The 14,677-nt window shown below is 37.7% G+C and overlaps 2 protein-coding genes across 4 annotated transcripts in view; one reads left to right on the forward strand and one right to left on the reverse strand.

Annotated features, from left to right (window-relative positions):
- The window catches only part of cfap119 (cilia and flagella associated protein 119), a 7,323-nt gene extending 5,610 nt beyond the window's left edge, over positions 1-1,713 (reverse strand). Inside the window, exons 1-3 of one of the 2 annotated variants that reach the window (XM_016469218.1) lie at positions 1,479-1,713; positions 1,368-1,402; positions 1,210-1,275 (exon numbers count right to left, since the gene is read on the reverse strand). In XM_016469218.1, the coding sequence (XP_016324704.1) occupies positions 1,210-1,275; positions 1,368-1,402; positions 1,479-1,502 (125 nt within the window). In that variant the 5' untranslated portion in view covers positions 1,503-1,713. Of the gene's footprint in view, positions 1-1,209; positions 1,276-1,346; positions 1,403-1,478 lie in introns of those variants that run through there. The other variant, XM_016469219.1, reaches the window with a different exon arrangement.
- A 102-nt stretch (positions 1,714-1,815) lies between these two features.
- The window catches only part of rnf40 (ring finger protein 40), a 20,070-nt gene continuing 7,208 nt past the window's right edge, over positions 1,816-14,677 (forward strand). The window contains exons 1-13 of one of the 2 annotated variants that reach the window (XM_016469214.1): positions 1,816-1,896; positions 3,054-3,197; positions 3,929-4,096; positions 4,262-4,589; positions 9,300-9,491; positions 9,622-9,743; positions 10,285-10,431; positions 10,779-10,853; positions 11,016-11,135; positions 11,302-11,481; positions 11,582-11,717; positions 12,020-12,141; positions 12,360-12,622. In XM_016469214.1, the coding sequence (XP_016324700.1) occupies positions 3,060-3,197; positions 3,929-4,096; positions 4,262-4,589; positions 9,300-9,491; positions 9,622-9,743; positions 10,285-10,431; positions 10,779-10,853; positions 11,016-11,135; positions 11,302-11,481; positions 11,582-11,717; positions 12,020-12,141; positions 12,360-12,622 (1,991 nt within the window). In that variant the 5' untranslated portion in view covers positions 1,816-1,896; positions 3,054-3,059. Of the gene's footprint in view, positions 1,897-2,012; positions 2,042-3,053; positions 3,198-3,928; positions 4,097-4,261; positions 4,590-9,299; positions 9,492-9,621; positions 9,744-10,284; positions 10,432-10,778; positions 10,854-11,015; positions 11,136-11,301; positions 11,482-11,581; positions 11,718-12,019; positions 12,142-12,359; positions 12,623-14,677 lie in introns of those variants that run through there. The other variant, XM_016469213.1, reaches the window with a different exon arrangement.

Genomic DNA, 14,677 nt, shown 5'->3' on the forward strand with positions numbered 1-14,677 from the left:
GATCTCTTCTCTCCACTTTCCCTAATTGCAGATTCATTTATTAGATTTGTCAGTATAAATATTTGTATGCATATATTTTTTTGGGGGGATCAAACTGTAACACCGTGTGTCCCAACCAGACACGTCGCGATAAAAAAGTATCTTTTCCTTGTAGTTTTTGTCCTAACCACCCGCGACACAACACGTTAAAATAAGCGACATGGGATTCTATTTTAGGAACGGTTTTTATTTTCTGCGACGTCGCGGCAGGAACAACATACTAAATATGACAGTGATAATCTCAGGTAATGATTATGTGCTTTATTCGATGTTAAAAGTGTCTAGTGTGAGTTTGAATATTATTTTGCGTTATCTTTATAGCCATAGTGAAAGCAACAATAGATATTTTACCTCAGATCTTGAAAATAAATTAAAGCAAACTTGTACGTTAAAACTGTGAACTCACTGCGAACCAACACGTGTATTCCATAACAAAGATATCAGTCAGTCACTCACTCAAAACTGTTCAGTCCATTCACATTTGAATCATCTATTTTCCATGTCCACTTTTCTTCTCTACACACTCGCCATGTTTTGCTGTCACATCGTATCTACACTGGACGCGACAAAGCATTGCAAATCATTTGAACGTTGTGTCAGTACGTTATAAACAGAACGAGTCAGCAGTTTACGGTCGGGGATTTGTCGTGTCGCGCCACATCCAAGACAGCATCACTGATTATATCGAGTTCTTGTATGTTATTGCGTCGCGCCGCACCGCTCGCGTCCGGTGTAGACACGATGTAAGTTAATGTAGCTTTCTGATGCTGCGTTTGAATTTTCATGCCACATTATTTGAAATTAGCGCGGGCCAAACTTTTTTCTCTCACAGGCCGGATGTAGGACGCCTATCGAGGAACCCTGATTTAAACTAATTCGTTATAATTTGTTTATTTATTCAGTTGCAGGGAAAATAGCAGGTTGCCTACTAATATAGGCCTATCAATAAAGAGTTAACGTTTTATTAAGCCACTGCTTAGTAAGGGATAGAAAGTTTGAAAGATTTAAAAAGGGTGTCGGTTTTTAACTGTTATTTTTTTATAATGTGACTTTCACACTAATTTATACATGATGGACTGTTTAAAACTAACAATTTATGATGGAATGTTTAAATAAACAATTTAATATATCTTTGTTTGGCAACATAAAGTATATAATATAAAGGTAAACCTTTCGATCTCTGGTATGGAATTGCTCTTCTCAATCTCTTCCATGTCACTGTGTTTCAGATCAGCCCTAGAAATGCAATCAGCAAGAGTTTTAGGATGTTTGTGTGTCTGAATATGCGCAAACTGAACTGGATTTACCTTCATATTGTGGGACCTTACCATAACAGCACCCGTGATCTTCGAGGCTGAGAAACCTAAAAAAAAACAAAAAAAAAACGATTACGAATAATGTACAAAAACCATTTACTACTGAAAAAGTAACGCGTTTACCCTGATGTTGTCTAAATGCCTCATTTCTCCCCCTGGCAGTCTGAAAAGCTGCTCTATAAAATATTGATCTAAACCGCCTGTATATGTTGCATCGTATCCTAGCAACTAATTCTGTAAAAAAAAAAAACTTAAACCCCACGAACGAAAACTTCACACGAAGGTGCAAGCTATTAATTATTTTTTTATATTAAATTTAAGACTAAAACGGGGGGAAATAGTCATTGCCTTAATTACATTTCTGCGAATCAAGGAATCAATTAATTTTAAAGCCAACATTTACGAACTTTTATTTTCACCCTGCGATTTAGAGGAAGTGACGTAATGCATCAGACCCGCACGAAAGAGTCCCCAACCATACGTTATTCAAATCGCTCACTTCGAGCAAACACATCAGTGATTACAACAAATATCCAAAAAGGTACGAGTGCTTCAAACAAAAACGTTTCAACATACGTGAGGGCCTGTCTATGCCCGCTCACTTTTATTTTGATAGACAATATTTTTTCCTGTAGTGTCAGTCTTCACATATCCTACTCTTCTTCCTGTTTCCGACCGGAGCGGAGGTTTGTTTCTGGGTGCAAAGAAAATTACTAACATAAATATATTTTAATACACATTTGTTACGGCGAGGGAGCTAAAACGTTGTCGTATGACAAACGTCGTATAGTTATACCACAGTGTAATTTATAATGTAAAAAGGCCCATGTTGTGACGGTTGTAGCTCACTTGCTAGGCTTTAGCTAGCATCGAAGCTAACCTCACTCAAAGCGCCATGGTTGCCTAAAATTAACGTAGAAAACTATATTTTACTCCAAGTATTATGTAATGTGATCAAAATGATTGTTATAGCTTCTTTATTGTTTGTTTCATTATAAAAAGGAATTAAAATAAAAATTAGATCGCCGTCGTTAGCCAGCATTAATATAACAGAAAATCTCATATTCGTGAATTAAGCGACAGTTGCTTTTGATATCGTTAAACATTTCGTTTTGTTAAGGGGGAACATATTAATATATTGACTATGTAAAGCCTATTTTATGCCAGTTAGGTAAATATTATCTATGCAAAATCTCTGTACGAGTGTCTTTGTTTAAAATTATCAGTACTTATAGCTGTCTTTGCAATTTAGTTCTTCAGTGTAATATTATTATTTTTAAATGATAGTTCACCCCTAAAAGAAAAATTTGTCAATCGTTTACTCACCCTCATGTTATTCCAAATCCATATGACTTGCTTTTCTGTAGAACACAAAAGGAGGTGTTGTGCGAAATGATTAGAAGTGACAGTGTCAGCCATCATTCACTTTCAGTTGCATCTTTTTTCCGCACGATTAAGTTGAATGATGACCGCGGCTGTTATTCTGCCTAACACCTCCCTTCGTGTTCCACAAAAGTCAAGCATTAAGGTTTAGAACAACATGAGGGTGATTAAATGATGGCAGGTTATACTAGACAGTTTAATAAGACTACCTCTGAAATTGATGAGCACCATTTAATTTGCCCGTGTTGTAGTACTAAATGATATTATAATAATAATCTTTTCAAAATTATGTGTAACACTGCGTGACTTTTGTAGGGAAACATGTCTGGTGCAGGGGGTGGGAAGCGCCCCACAGGAGGGGATAGTCCCCCTGGCCCTCCTGAAAAAAAGCTGAAGAAAGAGGAGAAGACGACCACCACTCTCATCGAGCCCATCCGCATTGGAGGAGTTTCTTCTACGGTTCGTTTCATTCTGCTATCAAAACAAAATGCTTTGTAGCTGTCAGGTGCAGATGACATGGAATATTTTGTGTGTTTGGAATGTAGATTTTTAACATGAACATAAAAAAATCACTCAAGTTAAACCTCATACACTACCTTTAAAAATGTCATATAGGTCATATAGATTTCTGTGTTGTTTACTCTCTTATGCTCACCAAGTCTGCATTTATTTGATCAAAAATACAGTAAATTGTGAAACATTATTATTATTATTATTTAAAATAACTCCATTTAAATATAAATGTAATTTATTCCTTTGATGGCAAAGCTGAAATTTCAGCAGCCATTACTCCAGTCTTCACTGTCACATGATTCTTCAGAGATCATTCTAATATGCTGATTTGGTGCTGAAGAAACATTTCTTATTATTATCAACGTTGAAAACTGTTGAGCTGCGTAATATTTTTATGGAAACTGTGATACATTTTTTTCAGGACTCCTTGATGAATCAAAGAGACATTTATTTGAAATAGAACATTTTTGTAACATTCTAAATGTCTTTACTGTCACAGTTTTGGTCAATGTATTGCATCCTTGCTGAATAAAATCATTAATTTCTTTTAAAACAAAACTTACAGTCCCAAAACTTTGGAATAGTAGTGTATGTTTCAGTCATAACCTTGAAAACCTTTGTAGACAATATAGACGTGTTGAAGCTTCTGTAATTTTGCCCCAAATTGTCCTTTGCAGGAGGAGATGGACATGAAGGTCATTCAATTCAAGAACAAGAAGCTCTGCGAACGGCTTGAACAGAGGCAGGCTTTGGAGGATGAGTTGAGGGAGAAGATTGAGAAGTTGGAGAAGAGGCAGGCAACTGATGACACCACCCTGCTTATCGTCAACCGCTGCTGGACTCAGGTTCAACACTCTTCTTTTCTTCCAATGCTGTACTCATTCTCCTCTATCACAGACCTCAATATTAAGCTTTTCCAGTAAAATTGATCATTTATTGTTTTTAATAGTATTGCTTTAGCATACAAAAATGAGTAGAAAAACGGGCTCATTTGAACTTTGTTCTCACAGCTTGAGGAAAATATCCATGAACTGCTGCAACGTGTGGAGTCTAAGGACACAGCGGCACCTGTCCAGACCCCTGCCACCCCTCCTGTTCCAGACATCCCAGTTCCTGCTGCAGCCCCATTATCTGGTCCTGAACCTTCTGCTCCTTTGCCAGCTTCAATTGAAGGTGAGGATGGCCTCCCCCAGCCTCCACCTTCAGCTGAGGCGGTGTATGAAGAACAGCAACAACCAGTGCAAGAAAAGGAACAGATGCAGGAGCAAAAGCAGCAACAGCAGCTTCCTGACTCTGTGGAGAAGTCAGCTGATGAACCAGTGCAGGATGGAATTCCCGGTAAACATGCAAGGAGTTAGACTCCAATACACTGTATATCTACAAATATGTAAACTAATGCATTTTTAGAATTGTGCCAAAGGCCTTTTACATGCTAAAAAAAATAAACCATCAATTAGACAACAGAAGCATGTTATAGATCAAGTACAACAGGTTTATCAGCAAGTTTTGATCATGTTGATAATCAAAGTTTATGTAGTTATGCTATTAATCCTGTAAAGCCTACTGTTTCATATTTGACATGCACATTTTGAAATCCTCTAAATTATCAACACGATCAAAACTTGCTGAAAAACCTGTTGTACTCAATCTACTACATGCTTCTGTTGTCTGATTGATTTATTCAAGGGATGTCTCAAGCCAATCTCAATGATCGGGATCAGGGCCGATCAAGCGTTTTTTTTTTGTTTTGATTTTTAAGTGATCACATCAGCTCTCCTTAGCCCAATCCTTATTTTACGTCAGCTGTCATGCAGGTAGGTGGCAGTTTGCACCTTTAAGTGGGTTTGCCAGCCGCCATTAAAAGGAAAAGAAGAAGATGTGTTTATGTGACGTCACGTGGGTGAATCAGTGAGGTCTGTTCTGGCGTTAGAGATTCTGTGTTTAGTGTATTTGATGCGCACTTTTGTAACAATCTCTTATTCATTTGTCGTTTAGTTTTATCTGCCGTCAGATTATCTGAGACGTCGTTGTCATAACGCGGATTTGACTGATAGACTGGCGTTCTGACACCGCAAGCTTCATGCTTTCTAACCATATGTTGTAATTATTCTGCTTATTGTACATAAAATACAGGAAGTTTATATCAGCAGTCCCATATTCATTATTGTGACGACACAGTCTGTTAACAATGGTTAACATTGTAACATGTTTACATCTACCAAAGTCTATAAGTTTTTATAGTGTTATATAGTGCACAGAGAGTGAGTGTATCTTATATTTATTTATTCCATGGTCTGTCTGAATACTGGATTCTGATTGGCTGGCAGGCATGCAGTTTAATGCACATGTAGTTTCAAGTCAGTTTAATCACCGTTCTATATTAATGCGCTGCTTTAATTGATGCACACTAACAAACACGCATCACTCGCACACACACACACACACACACAGAGAGAGAGAGGTCAGAGATCGCTGATTGCACTGCACACACACACAAACTTGTTGTCAACGCTTCCCCGTGATTCTCATTAATAAAATAGCCTAGATAGTAGATCGCTACATTATATTCCCCAGCAACGAGGTGGTAAAATTGCTGTTTTTGAAGTAATTGTTTGAGTGACACGCAGCATGCAGGTACACACAACTGTCATCTCTCTCTCTCAAACGATCGATCGATAATTAATTGAAATACATGCTATAATTCATTCAAATAAATGTGGTCTTACCGCACTATTTCATCTCTGTGTATGATTTGAAGCGGGCAGAATGCTAGCGTTAACGTGCCGTAACTGTCATTTTTACCCATTCGGTCAAATATTGTGCTGCAAACAGCAATACTAGTTTTAACTTGTCTATAACTTGGCAAATGACCATGGAATAAGCGAGATAATCAACAGCTAGCCGTGCATTAAAGGATTTTAAATGCGCTTCGTGTCAGGCGGTTCTTTGCCTCCACGTCTTGCATTTAAAATCCTTTAATGCACGGCTAGCCATTGATTATCCCTTACATATTACATTGTTATATTATATTATATCATACAGTGCATTCAGAAAGTATTCAGACCTCCTTCACTTTTTTCAATTTTGCTATGTTGCAGCCTGATACTACAATTGTTTAAATTCATTTTTTTCTCATTAATCTACACTCTGTACCTCATAATAACAAAGTGAAAACAGAATTTTAGAAATGTTTGTAAATTTATTCAAAAGAAAAAACTGAAATATCACATTTACATAAGTATTCAGACCCTTTACTCAGTACTTAGTTGATGCACCTTCCTGACATACCTTACCATTAAAGTGTGTTCTCCAATCAGAATCAGTAGTGTCTGACATTCCCATCTGGCAATGATGTCTCAAACCAATATTTAGCCTTTAAGACAGCAGTGCCTATTGATTGCAAACATTTTGCTGACTATAACCAAAAACATCCCAATAACCCTGGCATTTCATAAAGAGTTAAAATCACAAATTCACAAAACAGCCCTGAGGGTGCAGGTTTTCCCAACTAAATAGAATAGGGTTGCCAAATTGTGTTTTGACACCACACATCCGTAAACTTCTTCCGCATTTCCTAAAATCCCTTGCCCCATATTGTTTAAATATGAACACTTTTAGAACGCCTTAGTGACAGACACACACTGTGTATCTGTGTGACCAGAAAAGAAAGCAAGTCTATTATCCATCTGATAATTTAGAATCAATCAAATCCACAGATTTGCATCTTGGCTCTATCTTTGAGCTGTGAGTGAGGTCTTTCAGTGCGCAAATGACATCCCTGAGCAGTGAAGATTTCTGCCGTTTATGCGGTGGCAACCACTGCTGCTTAGTCAGCATGCGTTCATCTGTCTCACCTCCTAGTGAGGAAACCACTCTGCTGCCAACCTGCTCCAAAGTCCTGCACAACACCAAAGGCATAACGGAAGTCCGTGTAGACATTAGCTCTTTGCCATTTGCCAACTCACATTTTAGATCAACCAAATTAACTGAGAGCAAGACTTTTAGTCTGTAGTCCTCTCTGCCCCACCTTTCTGAAACATGTCGATTTTTACAAAGCTCATCGTTCTGAAAAAAAGAGGGGTGCTGTGATTGGCCAGCTATCCAGTGCGTTGTGATTGGCCGAATACCTCAAGCGTGTGACGGAAATGTTAACTCACATTTTAGATCAACCAAATTAACTGAGAGCAAGACTTTTAGTCTGTAGTCCTCTCTGCCCCACCTTTCTGAAACATGTCGATTTTTACAAAGCTCATCGTTCTGAAAAGCGTGGTATGCTCTGATTGGCCAGCTATCCAGTGTGTTGTGATTGGCTGAATACCTCAAGCGTGTGGCGGAAATATTACACCCTCTACCATATTTGGAATATCAGCTTCCATGGTGGCGGCAGCAACAATACTACAGCGAGAAAAAAATTTCCCCTTCTTTCTTTGCGTAAACATTTGGGCGGTGTTATGTAACTCTTCCCACACAGTGACATAGATTTGTGTTTGAATTAGGCATTTTAGGAAGGCGTGGATGAGTCTTAACTTTTAGTAAGAATATTTCTTTGGGTTTGAGATTTTAATCTTTGCGTCTTTACAGATCTTATATATGCACAATAAGCTTGTAACACTCCAAAGACAAAGAAAAGCTTGAAATCGCATCATATGACCTCTTTAAACCCAAAAATGGCTAGTAGCATTGACCAAAGCCCATTAGCAACGTTAATTACTAAAAACCATAGGTGTCATAGAAATCTCTCAAAAATAACTAATTTCACATGTCATTGAACTTTGTAAAAGTTCTTTCTCAGAGTCTGAGACAAGATGATAATTTCCCACTCAGCTGTTGTTTTTCAAGCTGATAAAAACAAAGGGTGCAAGATTTCAACTCCTCAAAATATAATTTACAGGTATTATTATAAATATATGGTATAAATATTTATATAATATATAAATATAGCTATTACAGGTTTTCTTGGAGGTTTTAGACTGTAAATCAAGATTCACACTGGCTTTGAGGCTAGCTCTCTCTGCTCGTGCTACATCTTGAGCAGTTATCATAATTTAACAGTGAGATTAGTGTCGGCATTGCATCTAAACCCTTAAACTTTCAGAGTTATTTCCCCTACTGTTAGTGATGTGCTCTTATCACAAAAACAAACATCCTCAAGCTTTGTTCAAACTCTTCCCCAAAGTGAAAAAGCCTTCCAAAATACCCAACTATTCTACTACTTCATCTCCTACTTACTTCGACCATCATAAACCAAACAATTAGAACTCAGAGGTCCTACTTTCAATTGATTAACCAACAAACTTTGTCTTTCTTTGCACACATTCTCTTTACCTTCACAGCACTTACTTTAGCCTTCTGACAAATCTATTTCAAAACTTTTAAAAACATTTTTAACCCCCTTCAGATTTTCTATTGTCATTAGGTTAAAATGAGAACACCTTTCTGCACTCCGTATATTTAGCAACTATTAACCAAGTTTTACTGTTGGTGCTTATTGATCTTAAAAATGCTCTTACTGATGTTATGTCAAAGTTAATTATTTAATCTAGCTTAACTTCTGACCACTCCATAACTGTAGAAATGATATCATCTGACCCAGTAGCTTAGCTACCTTCACGATATGTACCGAATTTCCATGAAATGTCAAACAGAACACGCTCACTCTGCCTAGTTTATTTATTTATTAGCAAAAAAAGGCCTTTTGTACAATTCTAACTATGTCCTCTATCAGGTCATGTCTTTTTGCTGTGAAATTTGTACTTATTTTTATCAACTAAATGTTAGAATAACTTTTATATTGTTAGTAATATTTCAGGATGAACACTTGTTGGACTGAAGCAACTTTTTTTTATAATCTATCAGAATTTCATCTTTGCTCAGTTTGGGCCTCTAAATAAAATTGAGGCATCTTTTTTTTCCTCCTTGAGTATCAAAACTGATACTCAAGAAACAAAGCATATGCAAATTATATTAGATTTGAAGAAAAGATTAGATTTTTCTGTCCATAGCAGCTTTTATCATGCACATTCATATTATTTATTGTCTTATTTTAAGCCCCTCCACCAACTCTCAGCGAGAGCGCAAAGTCTTTCCTGGCTACTCTGGATAACAGCAGTGAGGAGGAGCTCACACTGCAGCTACAGGACAGAATGCAGTTCAGCAAGGGCGCCGTGGCCTGTATGGTCTGCATATTTGACCGTCTGCATACCACCATTGATGAGCTGTGTACCCGAGTGCAGTCAGCTGGTAAAATATCATTTCATTTGGTGTGATTCTCAAAGTACAAACTGTTTATTCCAGAAAAATGCATCCCTAGAAGTTTTAGTTTAATCGCTTTGTGAACAAATGCTAAACTTGTGCACTTTGTTCTTATCAGTTTGTGAGGATGACAGTCAGCGAGAGATAATTGCTACAAACCGCACACTTCTAGAGGAACATAATCGACTGCAAGATCTTGCTTACTCCCTTCAAGGGAAACACCACAAAATGTCATTGGAGGTATCTCTTTACCTAGTTTTGTTTGACTTTATTCTATTCATATTTATTAATGTTGCACTACCTTTCAGAAGTTTGGTATCAGTATGTGTTGAAAAGAAATTGAAATGTTTATTCTGCAAGGATGCATTAACGTAATTAAAAGTAAAGACTTTGTTACAGTAGGATTTTGTTTCAAATAAATGCTGTTTTTTATTTTTTATTCATCAAAAACTCCTAAAAATGTATCTAGGTTTCCATAAAAATATTACACTGCACTGTTTTCAACATAGAATCATAGTAAGAAATGTTTGTTAAGCTCAATGTCAGCATATTTGAATGATTTCTGAATGTGACACTAAAGATCGGAGTAATGGCTTTGTGAGCATGAGGGACTTATAAAATCATTAATAAAAAAAATCTTACCAACCCCAAACTTTTGAACGGGAGTGTACAGTATATAAAACCTTTTTTTTAAGCATCAGTATAAAACTGCCTATCACATTTTTAAAGATGTGTATCTTGTACCCTGAGCTGTCCTTAAGACCAGTCTTTGCTTCTACAGTATAATGAACTGATTGACAAAGTTACAAGTTCTGAGACTAAAGTGTCTGAGATGGAAACAGCTGTGGAGGATCTGCAGTGGGACATTGAAAAACTTCGAAAGAGAGAGCAGAAGCTGAATAAACACCTAGCAGAAGCTCTGGAGCAGGTCAGCTTTTCCTTCATCTCAGCAATAATACAATGAATTACATGCAATGTATTTCTTTTGAAATTCATTACCATCATATTAGTTATGTGTTATTTGCATATCTATCAGTACTTCCTTTGAGAAAGGAAATTGTACTGCAGGATATTCTACTACAAATCTTGCTGCGGCATTTACAGTTGACACAGTGTACCAGTGAAACATACAGGCAAAACATACAGTAATTTGACACGATATTATGATGCAGTGATGTTAATCTGTTTGTGATTTGAATTAGGGGGTATTTCTAACAATTTTATGTATTTTGTGTTGATTTCTTGAATGTGTATTTATTTTTTTTCCCAAATCAGCTTAATTCCGGTTACCATGCCACTGGCAGTTCAGGTGGATTACCCGGTGGTCAAATCACACTAAGTATACAGAAGGTAGTAGTTCAAAAATTGTTACCTAAAACCGTTTTTAATCATTTCTATATATAGAGTTTAACAAAAATATAATTAAAATATTTGTTTATTGGAATGGTGTAGACCTTATTCCAGTCTGTTATTGTACGTCAGTTTGTCTAATAAGTATTTCTCTACTCTCAGTTTGAGTCTCTGAATGCTGAACTGGAGCAGAACCAGGAACTTGCCAACAACCGCATGGCAGAGCTTGAGAAACTGCAGCAAGAGCTACAGGAAGCTGTTCGGGAGAGCGAGAAACTAAAGGTAGTAGAGTTTACTGAGAATACAACACCAGCTCAAAATTCCCAGTAATGACCCTAACGCGTTATTTGATGAGAACAGCTTTCTTTCATGTCTCAATGTTTTTCCTGTTGAAGCAGGAAGCTTTTATTTTTCATGACATATTACTGATCTCTGTATCCCTTTGTAGATTGATCTGAGGAATATACCAGAGGAAGTGTTGAAGGAGACACCAGAGTACAAGTGCCTCCAATCACAGTTCTCTCTGCTGTACAATGAGTCTCTACATGTGAAAACCCAGCTGGATGAGGCCAGAGCTCTGCTGCTTACAGCCAAAAACGCTCACCTGCGGCAGATAGAGCACATGGAGGTAAGAGTGATGATGGGACAGAAATGATTGCTGGTAGTTATATCTGAGTATGTTTTTTTTTTTTTCCTGATAGTTTGAATGTCATTCTCTCTGTTTGTAGAGTGATGAGTTGTCTCTTCAGAAAAAGTTACGCACCGAGGTCATTCAGCTAGAGGACACACTGGCCCAGGTGCGCAAGGAGTACGAAATGCTACGGATCGAGTTCGAACAGAATCTTGCAGCCAATGAGCAAGCAGGTAACGTCACGCATACAAGAGATTTTATTTGATCCGTTTTGGTTGTCATGACTTTAGGTTTAGGTGGGATTCCTTAGTGGTGAATTTCCCAAAGCCAATTTGTTTTAAAGTAACCATGGTTACAGCGAGGAAATCTACGGGGGTGGTGTATCCTGTCATCCCTTCTCTCATTGTTCATTGTTTTGGCTGGGGTTTACTTTTAACTAAGCATCATAAACCGAGATGTCTGTCATTGTGCCATTTGAGTGACTATCAGCATCACAATCTCTCTCTTTCAATATTACCTCTCTTATTCATTCCAGGGCCAATAAACAGAGAAATGAGACACTTAATCAGCAGTCTTCAAAACCATAATCATCAGCTGAAAGGTGATGTGCAGAGATATAAGAGGAAACTTCGTGAGACACAGATGGAAATAAACAAGGTATTGCTCATGCTGGTCTCCGTTGACAGTTTTTTTATTTTATTTCCCATGATAACGGAATTTTCAGATGGGAACTTTTTTTTTTTACATTTTACTTGCTAATCTACCATTAACTACACGTCTGATATTGCATATGTGGGCTGTTTCTTTCTTGAAAATGGTTGCATTTTAACTAAATATCTTTCACTTTGAAATGTCACTCTTTTTGTTTTTTTCAGTTGAAGTGCCAGAGTGGAGAGGCAGGTGCACTGATGTTGGAAGAAAGCGTGGGTGACGGAGGACTGGAGGTTAAGAAAGAGGAAGATGAGGACCAGGAGGAGGAGGAAGAGAGGAGGAGAGAGCTAGAAAGGCAACGGGCACGGGAGAGAGAGAGGGAGGCAGAGAGAGAGAGGGAGCGAGAAAGAGAGCGGGAGAGACAGCGCAGTGAGGAGCTGAAGAGGAAGGACTCTGACACACTGAAGATGCTTAGAGGAGAGCTTAAGTACGTCTCAGCCTACAACATGATTCTCAGTGCTACTTGATGTCCTATAATAATGTCTGCTCTTTTCTCAATCATGCTGAATCTAAATGTATGATCATAGTTAATCTGCCTTGGTCCCAAAAATATTTGGATACTGTGAAGTCCTGCTTAATAATTCACTGCATTACATAAACTATCAAAGCAAGTGACATTTTTATTAAAGTATATATACAAGTTATTATATACTGTATATTATCGAAATCTGTATATACAGTGGTGTGAAAAAGTGTTGGCCCCTGTCCTGATTTCTTATATTTTTGCATGTTTGTCACACTTTAATGTTTCAGATCATCAAACAAATTTAAATATTAGTCAAAGATAACACAAGTAAACACAACATGCAGTTTTTAAATGAAGGTTTTTATTATTAAGGGAAAACAAAATCCAAAACTACATGGCTCTGTGTGAAGAAGTGTTTGCCCCCCTGTTAAAACTGTGGTTTATCACACCTGAGTTCAATTTCTCTAGCCACACCCAGGACTGATTACTGTCACACCTGTTCGCAATCAATAAATCTCTTAAATAGGACCTGCCTGACAAAGTGAAGTAGACCAAAAGATCCTCAAAAGCTAGACATCATGCCGTATTTTTTCCCCAAAATGCAATAAATCCATGACAGATTTCGATGGCTTACGTTTCTTCCCCACCGCAGAAACCACCACAGGTTCATCGATGCCGTCAAAATTCTTCATTCTTCATCTACTTTCTTGATTACAAAGTAGATGAGAAAAACTAGGATGCCGGGTGTGTTCAAAGCGCTGCCATTACTGTTTACAATACGTGGAATGGTGCACTGTGATTGGTTGAGCGGATGTATCGCATTCTGCAGAGAAGGGAGACTGGCGTTTGTCACGGTTAAGGGAGACTGGCGTTTGTCGCGGTTTGGAAAGATAGGGGGAAAACATGACAGAATAACACGGCGGATATCTTAAAAATTGACTTTTCAATACCAACCAGATACAATACTAATTTTGGCGGGAACTAAATTTTTTAAAGAAAATGGCGTTTATCGCAGTTTGGAACCAAACTCTTCATATATATACACACAGTGGTGTGAAAAAGTGTTGGCCCCCTTCCTGATTTCTTATTTTTTTGATATATTTCTAAAGGTGCTGTTGACATGAAATTTTCACTAGATGTCGGTAACAATCCAAGTAATCCATACATGCAAAGAAAACAATACAAGTTCAGAAATTAAGTTCTGTGTTATAAAATGGAATGACTCATGGAAAAAGTATTGGACATGCTTACTGAAATGTATTTAATACTTTGTGCAAAAGCCTTTGTTGGTAATGACAGTTTCAAGACGCCTCCTGTATGGAGAAACTAGTCGTATGCATTGCTCAGGTGTGATTTTGGCCCATTCTTCCACACAAACAGTCTTCAAATCTTGAAGGTTCCATGGGCCTCTTCTATGAACTCTAATCTTTAGTTCTTTCCATTGATTTTCTATTGGATTCAAGTCAGGTGATTGGCTGGGCCATTCTAGCAGCTTTATTTTCTTTTTCTGAAACCAATTGAGAGTTTCCTTGGCTGCGTGTTTGGGATCATTGTCTCGCTGGAATGTCCACCCTTGTCCACCCTCCTTCATCATCCTAGATGGCAGCAGATTTTTATCAAGAATGTCTCGGTACATTTTTCCATTTTCCATTCCTTCAATTATATGAATTTTGCCAGTGCTACACCATGATGTTTTGGGGTGATGTGCAGTGCCATTTGACCTCCAAACATGGTGTGTATTATGGCATCCAAAGAGTTTAATTTTGGTCTCATATGACCAGACTATATTCTCCTAGTATTTCACAGGCTTGTCTAAATGTTGTACAGCAAACTTGAAACGAGCTTCAAGTGTGGTGAGAGGCCACGGCAGTTGAGTGCATCAGTTATTGTTTACTTTGAAACAATTGTACCTGCTAATCCTGCTAATTTCTGAAGATCTCCACAAGTGATCCTTGGCTCTTGAACAACTCTTCTGATAATTCTTTTCACTCCTCTGTCAGAAATCTTGCGAGGAGA

The sequence above is a fragment of the Sinocyclocheilus anshuiensis genome, unplaced genomic scaffold (assembly GCF_001515605.1).
Source record: "Sinocyclocheilus anshuiensis isolate Anshui unplaced genomic scaffold, SAMN03320099.WGS_v1.1 scaffold1572, whole genome shotgun sequence".
Classification (NCBI taxonomy): Eukaryota; Metazoa; Chordata; class Actinopteri; order Cypriniformes; family Cyprinidae; genus Sinocyclocheilus; species Sinocyclocheilus anshuiensis.